Raw genomic sequence first — 25,502 nt, 5'->3', positions numbered from 1 at the left:
CGCTCTTCCCCTGCTGCTGAACTTCAGAGGAAGTGTAGGAAACTGGGATACACCAGCCAATGCCTGCTCCTTCTTCCCACCTGTATTCCTCAACAAGCTATATTAATATTCCAATCCTATGCATTCACCCACCAAGCTTCCAACATCCCTCTGAAGTAATAAACTTGGTCTGAAGTCTGCATTAAGACTTCAGCTGCCCTTGTTAACTCTTTTTATGTCCAGCATTCATAAGGAGATATTGAAGATTTTCTTCAGAGGGACGGATCATGCTCCTGCTTGTCCCACTTGACCCTGCTATAAAACAGCACTTTTGGGGATGCCATCCATCAGTTGCCATGTTTGAGCGGCAGTGACGTTTTCTGCTTGGCTGAGCCAAAGCTTCGCGATTCTGTTAGTCAACAGCAGAACACGTCAACAGTTCTCTGATCTTTGACATTTTACAGTCTTGTTTTTTTAAAAAAAGAATGTTTGGTCACAATTAGCATTTTTTTGTGCTTGAAGTTAGTTTAAAAAAAAAAAAATCAGTGTCTAGCATTTTAGAAAAGCATTTCAGCATTTTCAGTTGGATGTCCTTTCCAGCAAATTCTTATTTTGTCTAAGCATGCACAGGATTATTTATTTCTAAGCTCAGTGATGCCTCAGAAAAGCTTCTCTCTCTCTCTGTCTCTCTCTCCACCAGCTCCCCGTGAGCACCCTCTCTGCAGTATGCCATTTCCTTCAGAAACTGTTTTCTCTGGGAGCAGAAGATCCCTGATATGCCCCAGACTCCTGTTGCATGTTGCAAATACATGTGCCAGCTTCCCAGCCCCCTTGGGAGCAGATGGCTTCTCCCAGCCTCAGGTGGGCGATGGCACCCAGAGCCCCTTGGCACCCTATTTCCTATGGGTCTATGATTCTATGGTGCGGTGGGTAAGGCAAGGCACGCGTTGCACTGCGGTTTCCACCGACTTCCACCCATCTGCCTCTTCACCAGGGATTGCACTTGATGGCAAAGGAACCACATCACCCGTCCTGACACCTCGCTTTCCCCTCCCCGAGCTTTTGTACTCCTTCAGTTCAATGTTTGAGGAGTATAATAATCACTGCAAAAGAGAATCTCACTTATTCCCCCCTTCCCTTACTTGTCTCAAACAGTAGTTGAGAGAGGTGAGAAGAAGGATGTGGTGTTTCTAATTGATGGCTCGGATGGTGTCAGAAGAGGTTTCCCTCTGCTGAAGGCCTTTGTCCAAAGAGTTGTTGAAAGCCTGGATATCGGTCGTGACAAGGTCCGTGTCGCCATCGCACAGTACAGCAACGTCATACAACCCGAGTTCTTACTCGACACCCACGAGGACAAAGCAGATCTCATCAGCGCCATCCAGGAGCTCAAGGTTATGGGAGGATCTCCTCTGAACACTGGAGCAGCCCTTGACTATCTCATCAAGAACGTATTCACGGTGTCAAGCGGCAGCAGGATAGCGGAGGGCGTCCCCCAGTTCCTGATTCTGCTGACCGCTGACCGGTCCCAGGATGATGTGAGGAGGCCCTCGGTGGTCCTGAAGACGAGTGGCACAGTGCCCTTCGGTATTGGGATCGGAAATGCTGACCTCACGGAGCTGCAGACGATTTCCTTTGTCCCAGATTTTGCTATCGCTGTGCCTGACTTCAGCCAGCTGGATACGGTGCAGCAGGTCGTCTCGAACAGAGTCATCCGGTTGACCAAGAAAGAGATAGAGTCACTTGCCCCTGATCTGGTTTTTACATCACCCAGCCCAGGTGAGAAGATGTTTGTGTCTGCACCGAGAGCCAGCGGCAAAATATGATGTTTAGTAACATCATGGTTGCAACACAAACTGAGAAAAGCAAAGATGGTCACGGCTAAGACTCCAAGTCCATCTTGGTCTCGCTGTTGATGTACGCAGGGTTGGTAGGAGCTGTGTAATTAAGCTGAGCCACCTTTAAGCCCAGTCCCTTAAGGTGGTCCATGTTGTATCCACATGGAAGACCCACAAAGTGAATGCTATGACCTTAATCTTATTTTAAGTTGACGGATTTTAAGTCCATGCTATTCCTCCTGGAATGGAAATTATGTCATTTAGACGCTACAGGGACACCTTCACACCACTGTAAGCCATGGTCAGCTTTCTGCTAAATGTAAGACCTGCTGATGTGTCTTACATTTGCCACGTTCATTCACTGGGGGAAGGGAAACTGGAAGCAGGCGTCAGGAAAAGGATCAGATCTTCCATTTCTGGTCTCGCTTGGAATGAAATCCAGCCAGCATATGCCTGGGATGAAGGGTACCCACCCCAGATCAGTCCATTTGAAGTCCACCATCCTACTCTATCTGTTCCTTCCCTTCAGAGCCAGACTGCTTTCCTCCATCCCCATTTATCAGTGGGATATTCAGCGATAATTCAGGCTCTGACCTGAATTACTGCTGCAGTAAACATTTTATGAGGAAGCAAAAGGTCATCCTGGAAAGGCAGAAGCTGAGAGAATAATAGGATAGAAGCTTTCCTAGAGGACAAAGCCAAAGAAAGAGGGGTGGTACTGAGTGTAAAACAACCCCAAGCTGCCTGGCAACTTGCCCTGAGTGAGGAGCACCACCAGGCGACGTTTCCTTGGGTGGAGATTCCACAAGGAGTTACCGTTGCAGGTTTCCCCTGCTCCCTCTTGCTTCCTTTGCTCTGGAAGTTGCTGTTCTTGCACTGCCTGGGGATGTGCCTAGCAGACCGGTCCTGTCTCTGGGTTGAACTCAGAGCTGCCTGCTGGGGCTCCCAGGAGGTATCACAGGCAACGAAACAATGAGCATCCTCCCCATGGCCACAGGCATGGGCCAGTGATGTAGATGATGCGTTTAGCTGTTCTCCATAAGCAATACCTGGTGCATCTTCTGACAGCTGCCTTCTCTCCTGCAGCGGGTGTGAAGAGGGACGTCGTGTTCATGGTTGACGGCTCCCGCTATGCCGCCCAGGAATTCTACCTCGTCCGCGATCTCATTGAGAGGATAGTGAACAACCTGGATGTGGGCTTTGACACCACCAGGATTTCGGTGGTCCAGTTCAGCGAGCATCCCCACGTGGAGTTCCTGCTCAATGCCCACTCCACCAAGGATGAGGTGCAGAGTGCCGTGAGACGGCTGCGGCCGCAGGGTGGCCAGCAGGTGAACGTGGGGGAGGCCCTTGAGTTTGTGGCAAAGACCATCTTCACCCGGCCCTCCGGGAGCCGCATAGAGGAGGGCGTCCCTCAGTTTTTGATCATCCTCTCCTCCCGCAAGTCCGACGATGACTTAGAGTACCCATCACTCCAAGTCAAACAAGTGGGGGTGGCACCTATGGTGGTAGCAAAGAATGTGGATCCTGAGGAGATGGTACAGATTTCTCTTAGTCCTGATTATGTATTCCAAGTCTCCAGCTTCCAGGAACTGCCCAGCCTTGAGCAGAAGCTGCTGACTCCTATTGAAACCCTGACTGGGGACCAAATCAGACGGCTGCTGGGAGATGTGCAACCCTCTGTAGGTAAGGCTCTGTCAACACCGGCTGCCTCTGGGTTGCTATTCAAGTAAACGTTGCCCAAAGGTGTAAACAACTTTCCCTCCCTTCTCTATAAACCAAGGTTTTCCTTAGCTAAAAGCAAAGGTATAGCACATGTACAGTTCTAGAAGGAAACTTTTAGATATGTGGCAATTCTACCCAAGTACCTAAATATATTATAACTTATGATTTTTTAGTCAAGCGCCTAAATAAGTTACCTATTTTGATTTTTCAAGTCAAATAACGCAGTGTGTAAAATTGCCTATTCCCATTTAAGCAGCTTTCTAGGAAAGACACATAAATCTGGGGCAAAATTAAGCTGGAAACGTCGACAAATCCAGAGGAGAGTGTTAATGAATGAAACAGATAAGGCTCTGAGTAATGCATGCTTCTAATATTAGGCAGACTTAACACACGCGCACACTTGCGCCCAAGCCCTTTTGGAGTGGCTCCCCAAAGCACCATCCCTAAAGTTGGCTAAAATATGCCGTGCAGTTTTACATCACACGAGAGCAGATAACACAGAAATCCTCCAGCAAAGCTTAAGCAAAGGCTTGGCACACCAATGATTTCCCTTTCTTCTTCCTTCCCTGCAGATATTTCTGGTGATGAAAAGGATATAGTCTTCCTCATTGACAGCTCCGACAGCGTTAGGTCCGATGGGCTTGCTCACATTCGGGATTTCATCAGCAGAATTGTTCAGCAGCTGGAAGTTGGGCCAAACAAAGTGCGAATCGGCGTGGTTCAGTTCAGCAATAATGTCTTCCCCGAGTTCTACCTGAAGACCCACAAGTCCAAAAATGCTGTCCTGCAAGCCATCCGCCGCTTGAGGCTTAGAGGGGGGACCCCCGTGAATGCTGGCAAAGCCCTTGACTACGTGGTGAAGAACTACTTCATCAAATCTGCGGGAAGCAGGATAGAAGATGGAGTGCCCCAGCACCTAGTCGTTATCCTTGGAGACCGGTCCCAGGATGACGTGAACAGGCCTGCTAATGTGATCACTTCAACGAGCATTAAACCTCTGGGTGTTGGAGCCAGAAATGTGGACAGGGTCCAGCTGCAGGTCATTACCAATGATCCTGAGCGCGTGCTTGTGGTACAGGACTTCACGGGACTCCCAACTTTAGAAAAGAAGGTGCAGAGTATTCTTGAAGAGCTTCCAATACCGACAACAGAAACCCCTGGAATTTTAGGACCTGGTAAGACTGCTGTTCATCCTGTAAACTCCTCTGGACAGAGCACAGATAGAATTTGTATAATGTGAAAATGATTCCGTAACGCTTGTTGATTCCCAAAGCTTTAGTTGCATTGATTTGAAGAAGATTTTGTTGAGCATAAGAAAGAATAGAATTAAATTTGAAATGAGATGAGGGTGTCTATCACAAAAAACAAGTAATGTTGTATGAAGTGTAATGAGTGTTGTATAAAACCTTTCTTTTTGTACAGATGTAAAATCATGCCAAAGACCGATGAAACTAAAAGGGTAGAAAGGAGAGAGAAACACAACGCTACTTCACAAAACACTAAACTAAACATATTAAATATTATAGATGCCACAAACAATTAGTAATAACTGTGTTTTCCTTGTAATCTTTTCAGGAGGTAAAAAGGAGGCTGACATTGTGTTTTTGCTGGACGGCTCCATCAATCTGGGGAGAGATAACTTCCAAGAAGTTCTTCAGTTTGTCTACTCTGTGGTGGACGCCATTTATAGGGATGGCGACTCTATCCAGGTAGGACTGGCCCAGTACAACTCGGATGTCACTGATGAGTTTTTCCTCAAGGACTACTCCACCAAACCTCAGATTTTAGATGCCATCAACAAAGTCATCTACAAAGGTGGCCGAGTGGCAAACACCGGCGCAGCAATCAAGCACATCCAGGCAAAACACTTTGTGAAGGAGGCCGGCAGCCGGATCGACCAGAGGGTGCCCCAGATCGCCTTCATCGTCACGGGTGGGAAGTCCTTGGATGACGGGCCAAGTGCCTCCTTGGAAATTGCGCAGAAAGGCGTCAAGGTATTTGCGGTTGGCGTGAGAAACATCGACCTGAAGGAAGTCAGCAGGCTGGCCAGCGAGAGTGCCACGAGTTTCAGAGCGTCCACAGCCCAGGAGCTGTCTGAGCTGAATGAGCAGGTCCTGGTTACGCTGGAAGCCGCTATGGAAGAGAAATTGTGCCCAGGAACGACAGATGTTACAAGAGGTAAGCACGATCCTTTCATAATGTGCTCAGGCCATTCCCAAGGGTGGCTTTTAACATCCAATGTGTTTTGCTGGACTTGTCCAGCGTGGTCTCGTACTTTGTCTGTAGCCTGAGGTGCAGCGTGGGCTCAGACCTCCTCCATGAGCGTGGTGGTAGGCTGCCAACCTTTGGTATGAGAGCTGCCTGTTTATGCGCTTCAGCGTGTGAATGACTGGCATACTGTCACCGCAGCGGTGCCGCTGTGGTGGAATAATTTCAGGGATGATAGCCAGGGACTAAATCACTGGCCTCCTACCCCTGCACTGGAGGGGTTCCTTTATTTAGCTGCCTTTGGACCGAGTCGCGCTGCCTTTCTCCCCACATGGGTAGGGACATGATGCCGGTATCATGCTGGCAGACCAACTTGTTGAGTGCCAAAAGGAAAAGCGATGGTCCTTGGTTTTTTCCCCACTGCATTTATAACGAGCCAATTGGTCATCTTGGCCATTCAGTCCCTGGCATGCATGGCGTGCTGGAAATCAGAATTTCTCTTTGCAGACCATCCAGGGTGCCCACTTGATCTCGTGACAAGTATATGAGAAAAAGCTAGGGCATGAGTGGTTGTAGCTTAAGGTTAAATTGCCTTAAGAAGGAATCCCATGATTTGGCTACCTCAGGAGCCAAACAAGGGGAATTGGGGTGAGTAAGTGAGCTGGTATTGCCGTCGGGCCAGACCCCCAGCAGCTGGTTTAACTCACTACAGTCAGGCAAGTCCTACTCCCAGCACAACTGACCATGGCTCAGCCCTCTGGCTTTTGAGCAGAGGCATCTCCCGAACTTCTGGAGAAGCTGAAGGAGAGGCACAGCAGCCCTGAGCTGAGCAGCAGCTCCAGCCGAGATGAAAAACCGAGCACAGGGAAAAGCAAACCGTTGCTGGTGGTAACAACGAGTGCTTCCAGAGTGCAGCACCAGTGTGATTAGTATCAAAGAAAATTCAAACACCTCCCTGTTTGAAAGCCCACGGAGGCACAGGAGACATTAAGCCCAGACGAAAGGCATCCAGCAGCCTGATTTCCCCATGCTCCAGACCAATGGGCGGCTCGACGGCTGCAGGGTGACTCCGAGCCCAAGCTAAATGTTCCTGCAGAAAGGCAGACCGCGCATCGCCTTGTTAGCTCAGGCTGAGCAACTTCAATGCCTCTTTCTGCCCTAATGCCCAGCTATCCCGTATAAATCCTAGCTACACCTTTCAGAGACTTGAGATCAGTCACCAGGTTGTCACCGTGACCGGAGGGTGGTCGCTTCAAGCACAGGCAGAAGGTGCACGCACACTGCGCAAGCACTGACAGGTTTTCCACACAGCGGAGAGAAGGCAGCAGTCTCGGCTGCCCGACGAAAATGCAAATTTCTGTCAGACTTGGTTTAGGCAGCTCCTCCCAATGTTAAGCGACACTTGCACAGGAGGAAAAAAAATTAAAACTAATAAAATGCAGATTTTCCCAGGTTATCGTTGCTATGGGGAAAGGAAGTAGAAGGCACTTGTGTATCAAATGGTGGCAGTTCTTGATGCAGAGAGTGTCTTCTGTAATGAGTAACAGAATAATTAGGAAAGTCATTACTTGAAAAGCAACTGTATTGCTCAGCAGTGATGCTCTCCTCTCTTTCTGCATTTGCTTTTCAGATTGTGACTTAGATGTGATACTTGGCTTCGATGTCACGGATGTTGGGCCCGGCCAAAATATATTCAATACCCAGAGAGGTCTGGAGTCCAGAGTCGAGTCCGTGCTGAACAGGATAACACAGATGCAGAAGATCAGCTGCACCGGCAACCAGGCACCCAACATCAGGGTAGCCATCATGGCCCAGGCTCGGGGGGGACCCGTGGAGGGACTGGACTTCTCCGAGTACCAGCCCGAGCTCTTCGAGAGGTTTCAGGGCATGCGCACCCGTGGGCCCTATTTCCTCACAGCGGATACACTGAGGTCCTACCTGAACAAATTCAGATCCGCGCCCTCCGGCAGCACCAAGGTAAGTCAAAGCCAAGGCCACTGGGTTGGTGTTGGCCAAGAAAACTGACTTCTGATGTATTTTAGTTGGTAAAGCAACCGTACATTCGTAATACTTTTTTTTTTTTGATTATTCATTAAATATATAAATTTATTCATAATACATTTGGTCACTTAAGCGCTACTTGTTTCCTGAACTCTGCCTGCATTGTCAACTGTCCTGACAATTGCTGAGCATCGCTGCAGCCGGTACCCGTGAGCACTGCTTGTCTTCCAAGTGTTGCTTTCCAGATATTCCCCTGTTTGTGCTTTAGCAACAAACGCCCGCATGACACCATGTACAGAAACCTGGCACTGAAATGCAAAGCTTCGTGGCCTGGAAAGGGCGTAGCAATTCCCCCGTCTCCTCTCAGATGAGCCATCCCTTGGAAGAAGGCCCTTCAGGTTGTACGTGCATTGTGTTTCATACCTGAAGTGTTTTGGGTCCTGAGATGAATTTGTTTCTTTCCCAGGTCATAATCCACTTTACTGATGGTGCAGATGACTCGTTAGATCAGCTGGAGGCTGCTTCGTCCGCTTTGCATACAGAAGGTAACTTTTTTAACCCTTCAAGGCAGTGGTTATTAGTCTATGTCAACATGTGGCCCGTTTTACAAACATTCCTCAGTAATCCGCCAGCTTTCGACGGTAACGAATGAGGATTTCATGATTTCTACACGCACTTGCTGTTCTTCCTTGCCTTCCTGTGGGGTTTAGCTGCCGGCTGGCACCTACGCGTGTGGGTAGCTTGTACCAAATGTGCTTGAAGGCGCTTGTTCTTGATTGAATACGCTCCGTTTGCAATCGAAGAGGCAGATAATGACCGGTCCTTACAGGGGAGGGTGTGCGGGCTCTGCCGGCTCGCTCCATCAACGCGGTCCCTTCTGCTTCCCACCCCCCCCAGGTGTCAACGCTCTCATCTTCGTCGGGCTGGACCGAGTGAGCAACTTTGACAAAGTGATGCAGCTGGAGTTTGGTCGTGGGTTCACCTACAACCGGCCGCTCAGGGTTAATCTGCTGGACTTGGATTTCGAGCTGGCAGAGCAGCTCGTAAGTAACTTGGCACAAGCAGCGCTGCCTTGTAATGCTGGAGGAAAGCCGACGGCTGGATCTCCTGCGGGGCTGAATTACACCCTCTTGGCTCTGGTCCTCTCCCCTCCCTACCTCACGTCAGCTCTTTTTACAGATGCCACAGCAAATAAAGTTAAGAGCAGCTCATGGCGCTGCCTGGTCTCGTACCACTCCTGGAGAAGCCCGACTCCAGCCAAGGCTACAGCGAAGGGGACTAGGTCGAATGGGATGGGAAAAGATGCGATCAAAAGCTACCGCGCCAAAAAGCCCGCCCTCCACCTATATTTACACTGTTTTTTTTTAACCTTACGGGTAACGCGCTGTCATGCCTCGTACCAAATCCCGTGCAGAAGCGCTGCTTTCTAGGTTTCTTCCCCCAAGCTGATACACGGCGTGTATTCCAGACATGCTTTTAACAGATGAAGGAGTTTTCCTTTCTTTTCCATCGATTTACTTCCCCCCTGCCCCCCACCATGCATGTAGTCCCTCTCAAGTTCATTGAGTTAATTTGCCATCAACCCTGGTAAGTCCAGTTCCTCCCAACTTCACACCTGCTACCAGCATTGTTAAGCTCCTTTTCCAGCAAGTTTAATAAGATTGGGCTTAACCATCGATCCCTGTGGTAACCTTGCTGGGCCCTTCTCCGCAAATGAAAGTGCAGCCACTTGGGAGTGAACCTTGTTTTTTGGGATAAGAGCTAGTCTTCAGCCCATCCCCACGTAATTCAGTTGCCTAGGAAAATCCTTTCGAAATGTAAATGTGCAAAGCTGGCAGGAAACGTTTGCAGCCAGCAATGTACTTGGCAAAGAAAATGATTTTTTTTTTTTTTTCTTTCTAGTGGATGATGCAAAACCAAGCTGTGATTTCTCTGAACCCATATCTTTCTTTTTTTTTCTCTTTTCTCTTCTTCTGCTGTGTGCTTGCAAATTGTTCTCAGCCTGCGGGCTGCTGGTGAGCTACTCACTGCAATGACTTCCTTGTGGCTCATTCCACAGCCTGGATTTGTTTCTTTGGAGATGAAGCCGCTCGCTTCAGTGACAAGCACCACTCTGGGGTCTGATCTCCTACGAAATGCCCTCTACGAGTTCTGCCCCACACAGTTCCCACTTAAACCCTTGCCTCTGACGCCCAAAAGATAACGTTGACTGCTGCTTCCTAATCATGCAACCGCCCCAGCCTGCCAACACGCGCCTCCTCCTCCTCCTCCTCCTGCCATCGTGGCTGCTTCAAGGCAGAGAGACCCCAAAATGCCGCCAGGCCAACGCTACGCTTGGCACAGCGGGAGTCCCACAGACCCACAGGGTTGGGGGAGTTACGGCACTGGTGCTCTGCCAGGTTTCTAACACCTCTCCTGTTGCGTCCCGTGTGCTTTGTTGCAGGACAACATCGCGGAGAGGACATGCTGCAAGGTCCCATGCAAGTGCTCAGGGCAGAGAGGGGACAGGGGTGTGCCGGGCCCCATAGGACCAAAGGTGGGTCACTTCGCCTGGGGATGACGTGCAAGGTCAGTGTCCACCACAACGGCGACGGGTGGGCAACGTGCAGGCTGCGGACGTCGTAGTGGGTGATGCTAATGGGGAGGTCATCTTCACTTACCCCCCATTTTCAAACTGGCCCTGGAGCACACACAGCAGTTGAGAGCTGCTCTTCTTCCCTTTCCTCACAGCCTCTGTGTTGTAAAGCAACCAAGAGGGCAGGGCCGAGTGGCTGGAGGGAGGGGGTGAAGTGTCTTGTGAAGCAATCTGGGGATGTCAAAGGGAGATGGTTTCTCTCATTAACTTGTTCACACAGATGAGCAAGCAGCTGCTTCCTGCAAACCTAGGGAAATCTGGAATATCAATTTAGAGGGAGATCACAGAACTACAAAAGAAATGCAGAATCCTCTCTGTTGTCTTCTAGGGTGCCACGGGTGACCTTGGCTACGGAGGCTATCCTGGTGATGAAGGAGGACCAGTAAGTGATCGCCCTTGCTCTGCACGGCACTGCTCAAATTAGGGACCTCACCATAGTGAAGCGTTTGGAGGAGTTGCCACTAAATCTTTTCTGCTGGGGACGTGGGGGTGGGTAAGACAAGAGAGCAAGCAGAACTTTGTGTCTCCCCTACCTGATGGCCTGAGTTGCCGGTCCCAGCTGCTCCTGGGAGAAGGTCAGTAAGAAGTTCCTTGAGATCTGGAGAAGGCATGATGGGGAGAAAAACTCCCGTTATTTAATGTGACCCAGCTCTGTGCTATTCCTCCAAGGCAGGTGGGAATGTTTGCAGCTGGTCCCAAACACCTGTGAGCAGGGCAGGGTGTTCGGGAACACAATGAAATCCCCAATTTCATTAAAGCTGCAGCCTATGCCAAAATTATCCACATCAAATGCAGCTGAAAGATTTGAGTTAGTCCAAGAATGAGACCACGAAGGGGTGTTTCTATCCATCACAGTGGCAGACAACATGAGTCCCATGACTTCTTGCTAGCACCGTTTCATCCAAACTCTTACTTCATGGATCCCATGTCACCCCTGGAATAAACAACTCCCCCACGCATCACGCCCAGGAGGTGAAGCTGAGGCCAAGGGGCCGGCGGTGCTCATCGCTTTTCCAATATCACAGGCAGGGGCCAAGTGCTGCTGTCAGATATCGCGTGCAGCGCGATGTTGTCCCGGGGCTTTAAGGTCGGGATGGGATTAGACGTCTCCGCAGACCTCTGAGGGCTTTGTCTTGGCGTTTTGGAAGAGAAGTTTTATAAAGCTCTTTCATAGCTGAGAGTTTGGCAAGGATCCTTCTCAACAACGAAGAGTTGCAGTTGACCTCTGTGGGATGAAGGCTGTGGGCAGGAGATGGTGGGGTGGCTGGACGTTGGCCTTTCAAAAACTGGTGCTCCATTTGCTTCTGTGCTTCCAAGCTACCTCCCGCGCTTGCTCATGCACGCAGTTAGCTGAAGAAACACGCTCCGCAGGCAAACCCTGACCATTGCATTTTCCCCTCCGTGCAACAGGGTGAGCGTGGACCAGCGGGTGTGAATGGGACACAGGGTTTCCAGGGATGCCCCGGACACAGAGGAACCAAGGTACGTTCAGAAGGAGCCTGCAGAGAGCAGGCCCAGAGCCCAGCTGGTGGGAGTCCACCGAGGGCAGCTCCTGCTGCTTTAGGATGTCACGCAACAGCCGCCAAGTCCATGCGAGTGGTGGTGTCCACCTGGCCAAGCACCAAGGCTTTCAGCAGGCGTCATGGCTTTGACATTGCTATGAAGAGCAAAAGGGCAGCCCCGTGACCCAGGCTCAAGCTGCAGACAAGGCTGATTTATTTCCTTCAGTCTGGCTCTAGGGGAAAGACGTGAGAAGAGATGGATTTGTTCTTAACACCGACACCGAGGCGTGTGCACGTCTTGGCCCAGGGCTGGGGCAGCATGTGGATGGAAATCTGCTGTTGGGGAGGAGGGAGGAAAAGTGAGCCATGGCTGCTGCTTTAAAGAGGAACCTTGAGCAAACGGTTCAGGACAGCAGCCATGCCACAAGCCAGAAAAGGTGGTGAAACGTATAACATTTATGGGAAATATTCAGCGATATTAAGGGGTTGTTTCCTTGCCATTTGCTCTGACCACCGGATCCGCTGGCAGGGAGCGGAGGCGTGCATGGATCAAGCCCAATTAGTTGCAGCTGAGATACCGAGTCTCTTTAAAAAGCTGTCCAGCCTTGGACAAGGGCACCAAGACTGGCTCTGGATTCATATAAAAATGGGTGCAGGGAGAAAAGACAGTCGGTGGAGAAAGAGCTGTGGCTAAGAGAGTAAGCTATTTTATTGGATCAGATGGCTAAACCCCCAGACGCACACATTTTATCTTGGCACGAGCGTTGAGGAGGCAGCTGCAGAAGAAGATGGGCATAAGAGAAATAAGGGACAGTCGAACCCTGGTGCAGCAAGCCCCGGCTGTCCTGCCCTGGTCCTGGATCTGGGTCTGCCTCCAAGCACAGCCCCCCTTCCCCACTGCCTCCCGCAGCGACCGACTGGGCAAAAGGGAATTAACTCCCTTTTCTGATCTCTTTAGGGTTCTCGGGGATTCCCAGGAGAGAAGGTATGGAGCTATTTCCTCACGCCGTGGCGGCGCGCGTGAGCGTATGGACGCATCGGTATCCCCCTCCCCGTCCCCCTTTCCCTCGGTGAGCATTTGCCCCTCGCCTCTCTTCTGCAGGGTGAACTGGGAGAAATGGGTCTGGATGGCATTGATGGCGAAGAGGTCAGGAATTTTTGATTGCTCTTCTCTTTACAACGAGATGCTTCAGTGAAGCATCTAAGCGGCGCCCTGAAAGCGGCAAATATCCTAAAACATTTTTCCTTTTTCAGGGAGACAAGGGTTTGCCCGGCTCCTCTGGAGGGAAGGGATACTCCGGCAGGAGGGTAGGCTTTTATCTTGGTTATGACGGGGCTAAATGATAGTGGAAAAGTGGATTTGAGCCAGGGGAGAGCGGAAAGCCGCCACGCTCCCTTCGGGGCTGAGGACCCGGGCAGAAGTGCGCAGCAGCAGAGCAGCTTTGGGCAGGCAAGGGTTGCTCTCACCAACTCCCCGTCTCTTCCCGCAGGGTGATAAGGGAGTTAAAGGCGAACGAGGAGAACGAGGTGACCGTGGGCTCCGCGGAGACCCGGTAAATATTGCTAAGGCATCTTCTCGATTTTCCACCCGCTTTCCACCAGTCCTGGGGGTCATCAGCAAGCATGCTCTCAGGCTTATTAAAGGCTGCTTGACCCGGGAAGGTATAGAGCAAGGACTCGGAGATGACATCTGGGTAACACATGCCTCTTGATACCAACCTGTCAATCACTGTTTCAGTATATCAAAATTCCCTTTCCTCCTCTTCTTCAATATTACTACTTCTCAGTTGAAAAGCTGTGTCTGTCTGAAAACAGCAATAACGCTTCATCTAATTCACTCAAAAAAGACAAAAAAAGAGAAAAGAAGTGTTGGTTCTGAGCTATAGCAGAGCAGTTTATGATGTCTGACTTTCGTGTCCCACTTTTACACAGATGTTTCTCATTGCTCTATTGCTTTCAGGGAGATTCCGGAGCTGATAATACTCAACGGGGAACCAGAGGCCAAAAGGGTGAAATTGGACCAATGGTAAAGTTTCTTTGTTCTCTATTGTTGTTTTTTGTGTTTTACCATAGGATGGGGCAGAGAAAGTAAGAAAAAAGGATGCTGCCAAAAAGGTGCACGTTTCTTAGACTCACCATGCCTTGTCAGATCGAATATTCTTCCACCAGACAATGTTGTTGGTTTGCAACCAAAGCATTCTCTGGGAAGACGTCAGTTTAGAAGATGTTTTGTGTAAAAAAGTGCTTTTAAAAAAAATATTATTATTTTACAATGCCTTTTGGGATATTGTCACTGAAAACAACTTCGTACTTGGAAATTAACTTCATATGTTCTTGCAGATCACATACAAAAGCAGAGAACTGTTTAGATGATACCACATCTGAACATCCTGATTCACCTGAAACCTTTGAAAAAAACAAAAACAAAAACCCCATGTGCTCCTCGGAAAATTTCAAACCCCATTTGTTTTCATATCAGCTCAGAATAAAAATGCATCGCAAAATGTCACAGGACGACCCAGAATCACAGAATCGTTAAGGTTGGAAAAGACCTTTAAGATCATCAAGTCCAACCATTAATCCAGCACCATCACGCCCACTAAACCATGTCCCGAAGTACCACGTCCATGTGTTTTTTGAACACTTCCGGTGATGGTGACTCCACCACCTCCCTGGGCAGCCTGTTCCAATGCTTGACCACTCTCCCGATAAAGAAATTTTTCCTAATCTCCAGTCTAAACCTCCCCTGGCACAACTTGAGGCCATTTCCTCTCATCCTTTCGCTAGTTCCTTGCAAGAAGAGACCAACACCCACCTCACCTCAACCCCCTTTCAGGTAGCTGTAGAGAGCGATAAGGTCTCCCCTCAGCCTCCTCTCCTCCAAGCTGAACACCCCCAGTTCCCTCAGCTGCTCCTCATCAGACGTGTGCTCCAGACCCCTCCCCAGCTTCATTGCCCTTCTCTGGACACGCTCCAGCACCTCAGCGTCCTTCTTGTCATGAGGGACCCAATGTCAGAAGGCATTTCCCAAAGAATGGGAATGTCAGCTTGCTCGAGCTCAGAAACTTGATGGAAAGTGTCCATGAGTTGTTAGTAGGATTTCCACCGATGTGGGAATATCAAATAACTTGCGTGAGAGCACGAAGGACCCAATTTTTGAGAACCGGACCTATTTTCCTAGTGCCTGCTCATCTCAGGGCGCTCACTTGAGTTTTGCTTTTACCTTAGGGAGAGCCAGGACCGGCGGGGCTGGATGGCCAAGGCGGTGGAGTTGGGAGGAAGGTGAGCTGCCTCTCAGTCAGCGGAGGCTGAGCTTAGATTGACAATAACTTTTCCTCTCCTGCCTTCCCACGTATTTTGTTCCACAAGCGTTATGAGTTCAACCTAAAAAAACCCAAAACCCAAAACCAAACACAAACCAAAACGCAAAAACCCTCAACGGGAAAATGCCTGGTGGATCGCTGGCTTGTATAGACTTCAAAGGTCTAATCCTGAATTTATTCCCATGCAAGTAACTCAGCGCTCAGATCAGTGGAGCTACACCCGATTTACTCTGGTGTACGCATCCACATTTGGCTGAAGGCAAAAACCAAACTGGAGCTGGTGCAGCTGGGACGTCTGGGGATGCATCCCCTGCTGCTCCGCTGCTGCCTGTCCCTCGGGACGCGTGGCCCAGGGACCGCGGCACGCTCCTGTGCGCCTGAGAGAGCAACTCACCCATGTGGTGGAGGCTTGGGGGATGCGAGGAAGGAGAAAACATGTCAAAGTCTGATTTAAGAGAGCTGGCCGTGTGGATTTCCCTCTCCCTCTCGCCCCAGTAGTTTAAAATATTCAAACGTCATTTTGGGCTAAGAGAAGGGGCGATACACAGATCTAAAAGCAATAGAGAAATGTGTGCTTTACGTACTTGCGTGGCGAGTCTCATTGCCTCTTCGTTCGCAGGGTATGACGGGACGAAGGGGACCGATAGGAGTTAAGGTACGTGGTGATGGGGACGACACCTGGGGCTCCTGCCACACCACCGCCCAGGCAGCCACAGCACCCAGAGGGATGTGCCAAGAGAAGAGACATGCAGGCTTTGCTTCTTCCTCTCTGCCTCCTCTCGCCCCCAAATTTCCCTCCTCCTCCTCAGGCGCATCTCCCCGTATGCTCCTTGCTGGACTTGGTGCAAAACCGGCCGTCCACGTGCCTGGGGCTGCCCCTCCTCTGCAGCAGCCCCCGGTCAGATGCTCCATCTCCGCGTGCGGCCGGAGCAGTGCATCGGGACCAAGGCACAAAGGAGATTGATGCCTGTTGATTGCAGGAAGCAAATTACCTCGCCAGTTCCGTGCTTGTTCTCTGCTCTAACCATATTCTGGAAAAAAAAAACCCCCAAAGTGTTTTTCCCTGCTCTTTATGCAGCTGTAAATGCCCTGAGATCTCGCTCCCCTCCCCATGGTGTTGACCACGTCCCCCCGTGCTAACCTGCGTTGTCCTATTTTGCACTTCAAGGGTACCAAGGGCTCTCTCGGTCAAGCGGGGCCGGCTGGAGAACAAGGCATGAGAGGGCCGCAGGTCAGTGAGCTTACAGCACAGTCAATGTCTTACCTCACGATGCTGTTGCGTTATTTCATCACCGTCGCTTCCCCCAAGAGTCTCAGCAGCGAGGACTGTTGGGATTTGGGTATTTTTGGGTGCGCTGTGTGCTGGCTGTCCTGGCCCGGGACATCCAGCCTGCCATTGCATTCACAGCGCCCACGGTGTGACGTGCTTGAAAAAAACACCTCTTGGGTGCTGTAGCGTTCGCTTTCCCTTGCGATCTTGCGTGGCAGCGCTGTGTTTCGGCCCAAACGTCTTGACACAGTCTCTCGTTTCTCCCCGCACAGGGTCCGCCCGGCCAGCTTGGCACGCCAGGCATCAGAGGAGAGCAGGGCGTTCCTGGACCCAGGGTAAACCCTTCTGCTGCTTCTCAGCCCTTGACTCAACTATGCTCGTCAAGAATATCTCGCTGAGCTAATACGACGCAGCTGATGTGTCTTTCCATTCCCCCCCTCTGAGGCTCCAACTCTGTTTCGCTCTCTAACACACCCTTCCAGTATGATTCTCCTCGCAACTTACGCTAAAGACTTCTTGACCAGGAGTTACAGAAAAGAAAGAGTTAAAAGCAACCACAAAGGGGTCAGGACTTCAGCATTTGGCCCGTTATGGTTTGAGATCTTAATTAAAGAACATCCCTGAGTGACCGGCAGGGCATCCTCCATGATGTTTCAACCTCTGAAGCCAGAGCATGACCATCTCACATGCTTGCTGGGGGACTCCCATGCATTTATTCCTCCCTCCTGCCACATACCCCAGCAAGACTCGTGGCCATGAAGCTGGACGCATCTTGCATTTCCCCATCCTGAGCAGGACTTACACCTGCCTACACCTTCCCCAGGGGTGTTCTCTAGGGACAATATAAGTTGCTGCTGACATTTGCATTGAACTGACCTGGTCCTTCAGCTCTTCCTGACCGTGAATTAGATTTCTGAATTTCCTAAGGTGCTTTGAGAGGCACCAGCCCTAGTAGTTAACACATGATTTCTACGGTCACCCAATCCCCTAGTCTCTTCCACCCAGTTTTCTTGACAGGTTGCCAACATGCCTCTCACTGTTTCTGTTCCAGGCCGGTAGTGGACCACCAGGAACCCCAGGAGAGCGGGGCAGGATCGGTCCGCTGGGACGAAAGGTACGTCTTCACGAGCATTGGGCACCAGCAACTAAAACAGCAATGAAAAGCTTCTGGGTAGGAGTGAGCTTAAAAAAATACTTGAGATGAACCTCTTGGATCGAAATGATCTTGTTTTCACCGGCTTGCACAGTGTGGAGTGGAGCAAGATCTGTGCTCCCGTTTCATTGAAGAGAGAGGCAAACGTAAGTGAGTAACGGAGATTCTCAAGTAATTTTCCAGGGCAGATTCTCAGCCCATGCCCACAAGGGAGGGTGGTTGTGCTGGATCTCTCCAGACCCTCCGTATGCTTTCATCTCTCCAGATCCACACGCGCTGGTTCTTTTCCAAGGCTGCTCCACTGTCCGTTTGCACCGGCACAATCCCCAGAGCTTGGGAGCTTTCGTGTTTGCAGTGTTTACAAAAAGCAGACACCATCCTGTGGTGGGAGCTGGCTGGTCTCCCGTGTCCCGTTGCTCGGCTTTCCTGAAGTCACTAAAGGTCCCACTAGAGAGCGAGCATTTTGTGGCATTGTGGGTCCAGTCACGACTTTCTGCAGACTGGTCTGTGTAAAAATAACAGTGCTGACGGGGTGGGAAAGGCTCAGAGTTGACTGGAGTTTCAGCACATGCTTTAATAGATGCTCCTGTTTTCAGGGTGAGCCTGGAAACCTTGGACCCAAAGGGCCAAATGGACAGCAGGGCCCACGAGGAGAGATGGTAAGTGTGGCCATGCGCTCACGCCTTTAAGGGTGCTGGGCTGAACCCTCTCCTGTGGCACATGGGCCACAGCCCTTTGCAACAAAGGGTTTAGCTCCCCTGCGGACTTCTCATCCTCCGTAGTACAATAAGAGAGAGGGAAATCCACTTTATGTCTTCAGCTGGCATGAGTGTAGTTGGTAACGGTAGTCCCTTCGAGGAGGTGAATCGTATTCACTTGAAAAGTGACTTTTAACATCTCAGAGATCAGCCTGCAGGGCAGAGGCTGTCCCAGAGTTGCTTGGCCTTGTCTTGGCTCATTGCATGAAGCATGGGTAGACACCTTCAGCCGACCCCGTGTGCTAGTCCAAAATAACCTATAAAAAGGACATATGGACTAAGGGAGCGCTTTCATGGGTCCTGATTCTCATGACTTTGTATAACGAGGAGCCAACCGAGGAAAAAAATGGTTTGTGCAAAGCAAGAGAGGTCAAGCTTGGGTCAGGCAGAGCTGTACGTACCCCCTTAGCATTGACTGACCTCCTAACCTGCTCCCCATTGCTGATTTCCACCTGGGTTTTACACACTATATGTGTATGCTAAGCAGGTTTTAATTCAGATTTTTAGTTTTGGCACCAGCTTTTTGTGCTTTTTTTCTTGCAATAATTTCATCTATAGAAGGACTTCTCAAAGGGCCTGTGGCATCAGTGGGTTCTTTCAACTGATGACGAAGTTTACCTGTGAACCTGTGAAGTTTAAGCTATTCACATACGACTGCGTATTAAAGACTCTAGCTTTCCAATTTCAGGGTGATGATGGACGAGATGGAATTGGTGGCCCAGGTCCTAAAGGCAGAAAGGTAGGTGTATGATCAGTACGCCCATCTACCAACGTGAGTTACCAGGAAGAGGAAGCAGGAAGTAGGAAGGAAGTAGCCAAGGTCTCCAGCGCAGATGGCCAAGGGCAGAGCCTAGGTGAAGACAGATACATACAGGGACAAAAACCATCCCAATGTGTATCCTGGTGAGAAAATCGGGCAAGGCTCTTCAAAACTTTCCCCTCTGCCTTTGTCTGGGTTTTGACTACGTAAAATCAGCTTCTCCAAGGACGAAGCATAATGGTTTTGTACCATTTATCCAGAGAGCCCCATGAATGCCTGTGCGACTTTGGAAACAATGCGCCAGCATCTCTGACAGCTCCTCTACAGTTGCAGGTAGCCTTAGAGGAGCAACCAGACCTTAAAAATAGTGGCTATTTGCTTTTTATTAATCACGTGAGGAACAAAATTGCGAAATGTATTTGCAGTCTTCTCTCTCTTTTCCCTCCATCGTTCAACTCCTTCAGTTGTTACAGATCTGCCTGCAGAATCAGGTTCATTTTCTAAAACACATTCAAATAAATCTTTATGTTGTTTCAGGGAGAACGCGGCTTCGTAGGCTACTCAGGGCCCAAGGTACGGTGCCGCCCATGAGCTATGCATTCATTTTCCAAGCAATGTAGCCATTGCCTATGGTCCTGTGCAGATTTAGTGCTACCGTTTGCGTTTCTCCCCAACCAGGGTGGACCTGGTGACCGCGGTGGTGCTGGAGGCCCCGGCCCTAAAGGAAACAGAGGCCGCAGGGTAAGTTGGACCATGACACAATTTTTCCCTTCTGCCATGAACAGCCTGAAAGATATACACATCTTCTCCCCCAAGTGTTGACCCATGATCCTGGGAGTCCTCGTGCAGATGTTCATGGAGAGGACTTCTCTGCTCTCTCTCTCTCTCTCTCTAGGGAAATGCAGGAGATCCTGGGACACCTGGTCAGAAAGGAGAGGTTGGATACCCCGGACCATCTGTAAGTATTCATTGCATTGCTGCTGGAGCCTCTGGTTTTCCCCCTGGAGGGAGTCCTGGTTGCTTCTCTGAGAAATGTGGTGGTCCTTACTGGTGCCAGGGGTTGAAAGATACATCCGTCATCATCTCCTGCTAATTTCAAGTTGGGCAAATTCCTCTTTATTTGTCTCGGATGTGTCTCTCTAAATTCCTAACTATCTGTTTATCACTGACAAATATTCACCCATCCTCAAACCTCAATGCACAGCAGAAGGAAAAAGTCAAGAGGCAGGCTCTTATCAGGCACTAGGATTTCCCCATGGCAACAAGCCACTTAAAGCTCCTTCTAGGAAGTTCTCAGCTCTTTGTCATTTATCACCCCACGCAGGACATGGTCCATGACCAACTCTGAATGGCACAGAGCACCCTAGAAGGGCCAAGGTGACTTGGCTTGCTTTGCACATGAATCTAGAGCATTGTAAACATCCCTTTGGGGTTTGGTCTCAGCTAGGTTTACCTCTCACATGGGAAAACCTTTCCCCCTGTTGCTGGAAACACAACTGAAAACAAACATTGCACGCAATTTTTCTTTATTTTTTAAACAGGGACTTAAAGGCGATAAAGGAGAATCCAGAGATGTAAGTATGGCATCATTTCTCTCTTGTTTTGAAATACTCTTTTGCTGGCTCTGTGTCACATACCTCTTTTTTTCCCTTTCTCCCTCCCTTTTGTTTTATTTTCTCAAGCAATGTGCACTTGTGCGGAACATCAAAGACAAATGCCGTGAGTACATCAGTGCTTTGCTAATTCCTTGTCTCTACCCCTGTATGCCCACCATGTTACACGAATGGCACTGACCAAACTGCTTTTTTCCCCCGTCTTTTCCACAGCTTGCTGCTACGGTAAGTCACCTTCAGTCCCTTAAACCCCAGTGTGTCTGCATGCCAGAATTGTTGGTCTCCTCACAGACGTGGTATGAATGATTTACCACCTGCTGAGGACATGGTCCTTGCACCCTGACAACTATCTGGGGCACTATTTGTTCCCAACGCACGTTTTCTGCAGGTCCCAAGGAGTGCCCTGTCTTCCCAACTGAGCTGGCCTTCGCTATCGACACCTCCTCGGGCGTCGTGAGAGATGTTTTCAACAGGATGAAGCAAACGGTACTCAGAGTGGTCAACAACTTAACCATCGCCGAAAGCAACTGTCCTCGGGGTGCCCGAGTGGCTCTGGTCACCTACAACAATGAGGTCACCACAGAGATCCGCTTTGCTGATGCCAGGAAGAAATCGAGCCTCCTCCAGCAGATCCAAAACTTCCAGGCAACCCTGACCACAAAGCCACGCAGCCTGGAGACCGCCATGTCCTTCGTGGCCAGGAATACCTTCAAGCGTGCCCGAAGCGGCTTCCTTATGAGGAAGGTGGCTGTCTTTTTCAGCAATGGGGACACGAGAGCCTCCCCGCAGCTCAACGATGCTGTGCTGAAACTCTACGATGCCGGGGTCATGCCCGTGTTCCTTACCACCAGGCAGGACCAAGTTCTCACCAGAGCTCTGGAGGTTGGGGTCACTTACCCTTTCTTTCATTTTCCGCCCATGACCTCAGTCTCATTCACGGGGGAGACTGATGGTGTTCGCTCCTACAGGCAGCGGTTGGCTTCCACAGGCCTTTCAAGCGCTTAGCGCTGAGAAAGCACTGCTGGCCAAACTCATCCAACATGTCTATTAGGAGAGAAATCAGAAACACGGCGCATGCTGTGAGACGCTAGTGAGGTTGTGATGGGTCATTCGTTCCCCAGACCACGGCTCCAGGGTGCCAGGTGTGGTACGAAACAGAAGACAAGACAGTCCCCATAGCGAGAAAGGTCTGACGGAAAGGCAAAGGGTGGGAAGGCAGAAGTACAGTAGCTTTGTTGGCAGAGGGAAAGTGGACGTACAGAGATTTAAAGCAAAGAAAAAGCCCCAGGCGAGCACGCTGAGCACTGGTTCAAGTGCCTGACCCTTTTCTCGGAGGTTATGCCTCTAAACTAGTCCCACCAACTGATGTTGGGGGCATTAGGCTGCTCCAAATAGGATCCACCAAAAGCAGTGTGCTGAGTAGAGAATCTCGTCTTAGAGTTGTGGATTGCCCTCCCCTACTTTACTTTGAGCGGAAAATAACAGATGGCAGCGTTACTAACACCATGTTTTTCTGTTTGCATCGAACCAGATCAACAACACAGCGGTTGGACATGCAATTGTTCTTCCAACCAGTGGCAGTCAGCTGAATGAAACTATCCGGCGGCTCTTGACTTGTCACATTTGTCTGGGTAAAGCATCCAATTTCTCCTCTAGACAGTGCCAAATCCTTCTGGTAGCGCAGCAGTCAGTTGTCAGTGGTGCAGAAGGGAAGCCCAGTTGGGAGTCAGCCCTTCTGCTGCTGAAGACAAGGAATTCATATTCTTAGGTTGAGCAGAAAACATTGGCGTTGTGAATGAGGCTCACTGGGCGTTCTCCACGTTGTAAAGGGAAGCTCCTTTTTTGGCTGGTTCCCACTTTTACAGCCCAAATACCGATAACGAAACACTCTAAAATATGGCCTGCTGCCATTTATGACAGAGCGCTTCAGGGATCCCTTTGGACAAAGGAGCGCGTAAAAATACTAAATGCATTTGGGATGAAATGACTTTGGTATCGAGTAACGGACCAGCGAATGTCCATGGCTTGATAGCATTTCATATGACACAAGAGATTTTTACAATGATGAGGGAGGGTCTTCAGTTCCTCCAGGTGAAACCTACTGTATTTCTTCCCTAGATGTGTGCGACCCCGATCCTGTCTGTGGTTTTGGTAGTCAGAGACCTGTATTCAGAGACAGAAGGGCAGCCCCAACAGATGTAGACACTGACATAGCCTTCATCATGGATAGCTCAGAGTCCACCACCCCTCTGCAGTTCAACGAGATGAAGAAGTACATTTCCCACCTCGTAAGTAACCTGGAAATCAGCTCTGAGCCAAAAGTATCTCAGCACCACGCAAGAGTGGCAGTTCTCCAGCAAGCTCCTTATGAATACGAAACCAACTCAAGCTTCCCACCAGTAAAAACTGAGTTTTCACTAACTGATTACGGATCCAAAGAGAAGATCATTAACTACCTTCACAACCAAATGACCCAGCTCCATGGCACGAGGGCTATAGGAAGTGCAATTGAACACACAATGGCTCATATTTTTGAAAGTGCACCAAACCCTCGGGATCTAAAAGTCATAGTTCTGATGATGACTGGGAAAGTGAATAAACAAGAACTTGAGTACCTGCAGAAGGTTGTTATTGATGCAAAATGCAAAGGGTACTTCTTTGTTGTCTTGGGCATTGGCAGGAAGGTGAATGCCAAGAATATCTATAGCCTAGCTAGCGAGCCAAACGATGTGTTCTTCAAACTGGTTGATAAACCAGGAGAGCTTCATGAAGAGCCCTTACTACGCTTTGGGAGACTACTGCCGTCTTTTATCAGAAGTAAGTATAACATCCTGCAGCCAAAGTATTATGGAAGGGGCAACACGTGACCTCAGAGGTGTTACTCTGCCAGGTTTGGCCTACCTGCCTGTTGGTTGGGTGGGCTCTAGCCTGACCACCTCTTTGGGCAGTGAGGCCCACTGAAGTTAGTGTTTTTTTGTATGTTCTACACTGTTTGGTCTGTTTCTTGCTGCTCATAGGTCTACCTGCTTGAGTATGTCTGCTTTTTGTGCACTTTGGCCTCCCTAGCCCATCCCATGCTGTCTGTTGGTCTGCCAGGTAGAGTTTTCCCTTCCATCTGGTTTGGCTTGGTCTCCACGGGCTCACCTGTGAGATTGAACCTAATCCCGCCTGGCTTGCCAGTCTCATCTGCAATGTGTCCCACAGGGTCTGGTCCTGCTGGGGCTCTTGGCCCTCTGCAGCCTGCTAGCACTTCCCCCGAGCTCCCTGAACGCCCAGCCAACCTCCCTTCCCAACTTCAGCACAAACATCATGTCTGGCGGGCATTTGGACGGCTCAGGCTGAGATCTGGGGTGTGCTGTACGCGGATTGAAGGACCAGATGAACAGGATTCTTTTCTCGGGGATGAATAATGCTGCTGCATTTGGCATGTGCAGATTGTGCTTGAAAATTTGCATCTCAGCTTAGAACCACCGATTCAGGAATGTCTTGCACTAAATGGGAAGCAAACAGGAGCACATCTTTTCCCTGGAAATAAATGTTTAGGTTTTCTCAGTTTGCTTTTTCCATTTACCGCTTACAGAGGTCCTGGAAACTTCTAACTCTTGAAAAAGTATTAACTGTGTGGTTGGAAGTCCCTTCTTGTAAGAAAGCTGTTTACATGTGACGGACTAAGACACGCAGCCCTCTGGTATCTTGTCGTTACTGCTCTCATGTTTGTAAATTGGAATAACAAATCTCCCAGCCCAGGATGCTGCGGAAACCACGCCGAACGTCAAGAGATACTCCATAGCTTTTATCAGAGCAAGCAAGAAGGGAAGAGTTTGTTGTTTTTTTAAATCAAGAAGAAATATATATAACGTGTCGTTGGTAAGTAACCACCATCTTCAACGCCAGTGATGCTCTCTCCATCTCTAGGCGACTCTGCGTTCTACCTGTCTCCAGAGATAAGGAAACAGTGCGAGTGGTTCCAGAGTGATCAGCAAGCCAAAAGCCAGAGCCCCGGTCACGCCGGGCACAAAGCAGTGTAAGTAGCGGTTCGTCTGCGAGAGAACGAGCTTCGCTAGCAGGCTGGCTGGAGGAGAAGCCTTCACTTCCCAGTCCCTGTCTGGAAAAAGAAAGAAAAAGCAACTTCAACGATAACAATCAATCATGATTATCAGCATTTCACTAGTTCCTTAAGTGCTGCGTCAAACGAGCAACAGATTTATCTGCTAGAGAAGGGTAGACAAGTACACAAGTTACAAGACAAGTAAATAGTTTTAAATTTGGGTAAAAATTCCTATTTATATATGTATAAAGCATATGAAGGAGGTATATGCTACTGTCATCATGCAGGACAGAAATTCCAGAAATTACTATTAATTTGGGGGTTTCCTCTCAAAAAAACTATTTTCAGAGGCTGGGCTGCCCAGGACTATCTGATATTGAGGCTCCATCATAGAATATATCTCAATATTTTCTGAGCGGCAGTGAAAGCTTGTGTCACCAAGACTGGCGTCTAGACTTGTGCCCCAAGCGAGAGGCACTGCCCCGCAGCGCTTCACCCCCCATGGCTGTGGGCATAGCGAAAGCCGACAAAGGCTATTGCCCTCGGGGGGGGGTGGTTCTTGCCAACGGTTTCTATGTCAACTCATTTCCACCTCCAAAATTCTGCTTATATAGGGGGGAAGAAAAGCCGTATCAGCTGCTTTTGCTTTGACAGGTACGTGGCACCCAACGCGACCACGAGCCGGGCCCTTG

General features: G+C 49.7%; 1 protein-coding gene across 1 annotated transcript in view; it reads left to right on the top strand.

Annotated features, from left to right (window-relative positions):
* COL6A3 (collagen, type VI, alpha 3) overlaps window positions 1-25,495 on the top strand; it is a gene marked incomplete at both ends in the record, with an annotated part of 42,318 nt that extends 16,823 nt beyond the window's left edge. Inside the window, 33 exons of the mRNA XM_010289602.1 lie at window positions 1,135-1,755; window positions 2,901-3,500; window positions 4,112-4,714; window positions 5,115-5,717; window positions 7,378-7,724; window positions 8,215-8,293; window positions 8,646-8,791; window positions 10,192-10,284; window positions 10,712-10,765; window positions 11,794-11,865; window positions 12,844-12,870; window positions 12,988-13,032; window positions 13,140-13,193; window positions 13,376-13,438; window positions 13,846-13,911; window positions 15,114-15,167; window positions 15,828-15,863; window positions 16,377-16,439; window positions 16,751-16,813; window positions 17,530-17,592; window positions 18,228-18,290; window positions 19,078-19,128; window positions 19,687-19,722; window positions 19,828-19,890; window positions 20,045-20,107; window positions 20,691-20,723; window positions 20,832-20,868; window positions 20,976-20,987; window positions 21,151-21,644; window positions 22,294-22,393; window positions 22,881-23,579; window positions 24,678-24,786; window positions 25,465-25,495. Coding sequence (XP_010287904.1) covers window positions 1,135-1,755; window positions 2,901-3,500; window positions 4,112-4,714; window positions 5,115-5,717; window positions 7,378-7,724; window positions 8,215-8,293; window positions 8,646-8,791; window positions 10,192-10,284; window positions 10,712-10,765; window positions 11,794-11,865; window positions 12,844-12,870; window positions 12,988-13,032; window positions 13,140-13,193; window positions 13,376-13,438; window positions 13,846-13,911; window positions 15,114-15,167; window positions 15,828-15,863; window positions 16,377-16,439; window positions 16,751-16,813; window positions 17,530-17,592; window positions 18,228-18,290; window positions 19,078-19,128; window positions 19,687-19,722; window positions 19,828-19,890; window positions 20,045-20,107; window positions 20,691-20,723; window positions 20,832-20,868; window positions 20,976-20,987; window positions 21,151-21,644; window positions 22,294-22,393; window positions 22,881-23,579; window positions 24,678-24,786; window positions 25,465-25,495 — 5,543 coding nt within the window. The remainder of the gene's footprint in view (window positions 1-1,134; window positions 1,756-2,900; window positions 3,501-4,111; window positions 4,715-5,114; window positions 5,718-7,377; window positions 7,725-8,214; window positions 8,294-8,645; window positions 8,792-10,191; window positions 10,285-10,711; window positions 10,766-11,793; window positions 11,866-12,843; window positions 12,871-12,987; window positions 13,033-13,139; window positions 13,194-13,375; window positions 13,439-13,845; window positions 13,912-15,113; window positions 15,168-15,827; window positions 15,864-16,376; window positions 16,440-16,750; window positions 16,814-17,529; window positions 17,593-18,227; window positions 18,291-19,077; window positions 19,129-19,686; window positions 19,723-19,827; window positions 19,891-20,044; window positions 20,108-20,690; window positions 20,724-20,831; window positions 20,869-20,975; window positions 20,988-21,150; window positions 21,645-22,293; window positions 22,394-22,880; window positions 23,580-24,677; window positions 24,787-25,464) is intronic.
* Window positions 25,496-25,502: the final 7 nt, after the last annotated feature.

Source organism: Phaethon lepturus, unplaced genomic scaffold (genome assembly GCF_000687285.1).
Source record: "Phaethon lepturus isolate BGI_N335 unplaced genomic scaffold, ASM68728v1 scaffold38810, whole genome shotgun sequence".
In the NCBI taxonomy this organism is placed as follows: domain Eukaryota; kingdom Metazoa; phylum Chordata; class Aves; order Phaethontiformes; family Phaethontidae; genus Phaethon; species Phaethon lepturus.
The sequence above is the reverse complement of the archived record's forward strand: the minus strand, read 5'-3'. Positions and strand labels throughout refer to the sequence as shown.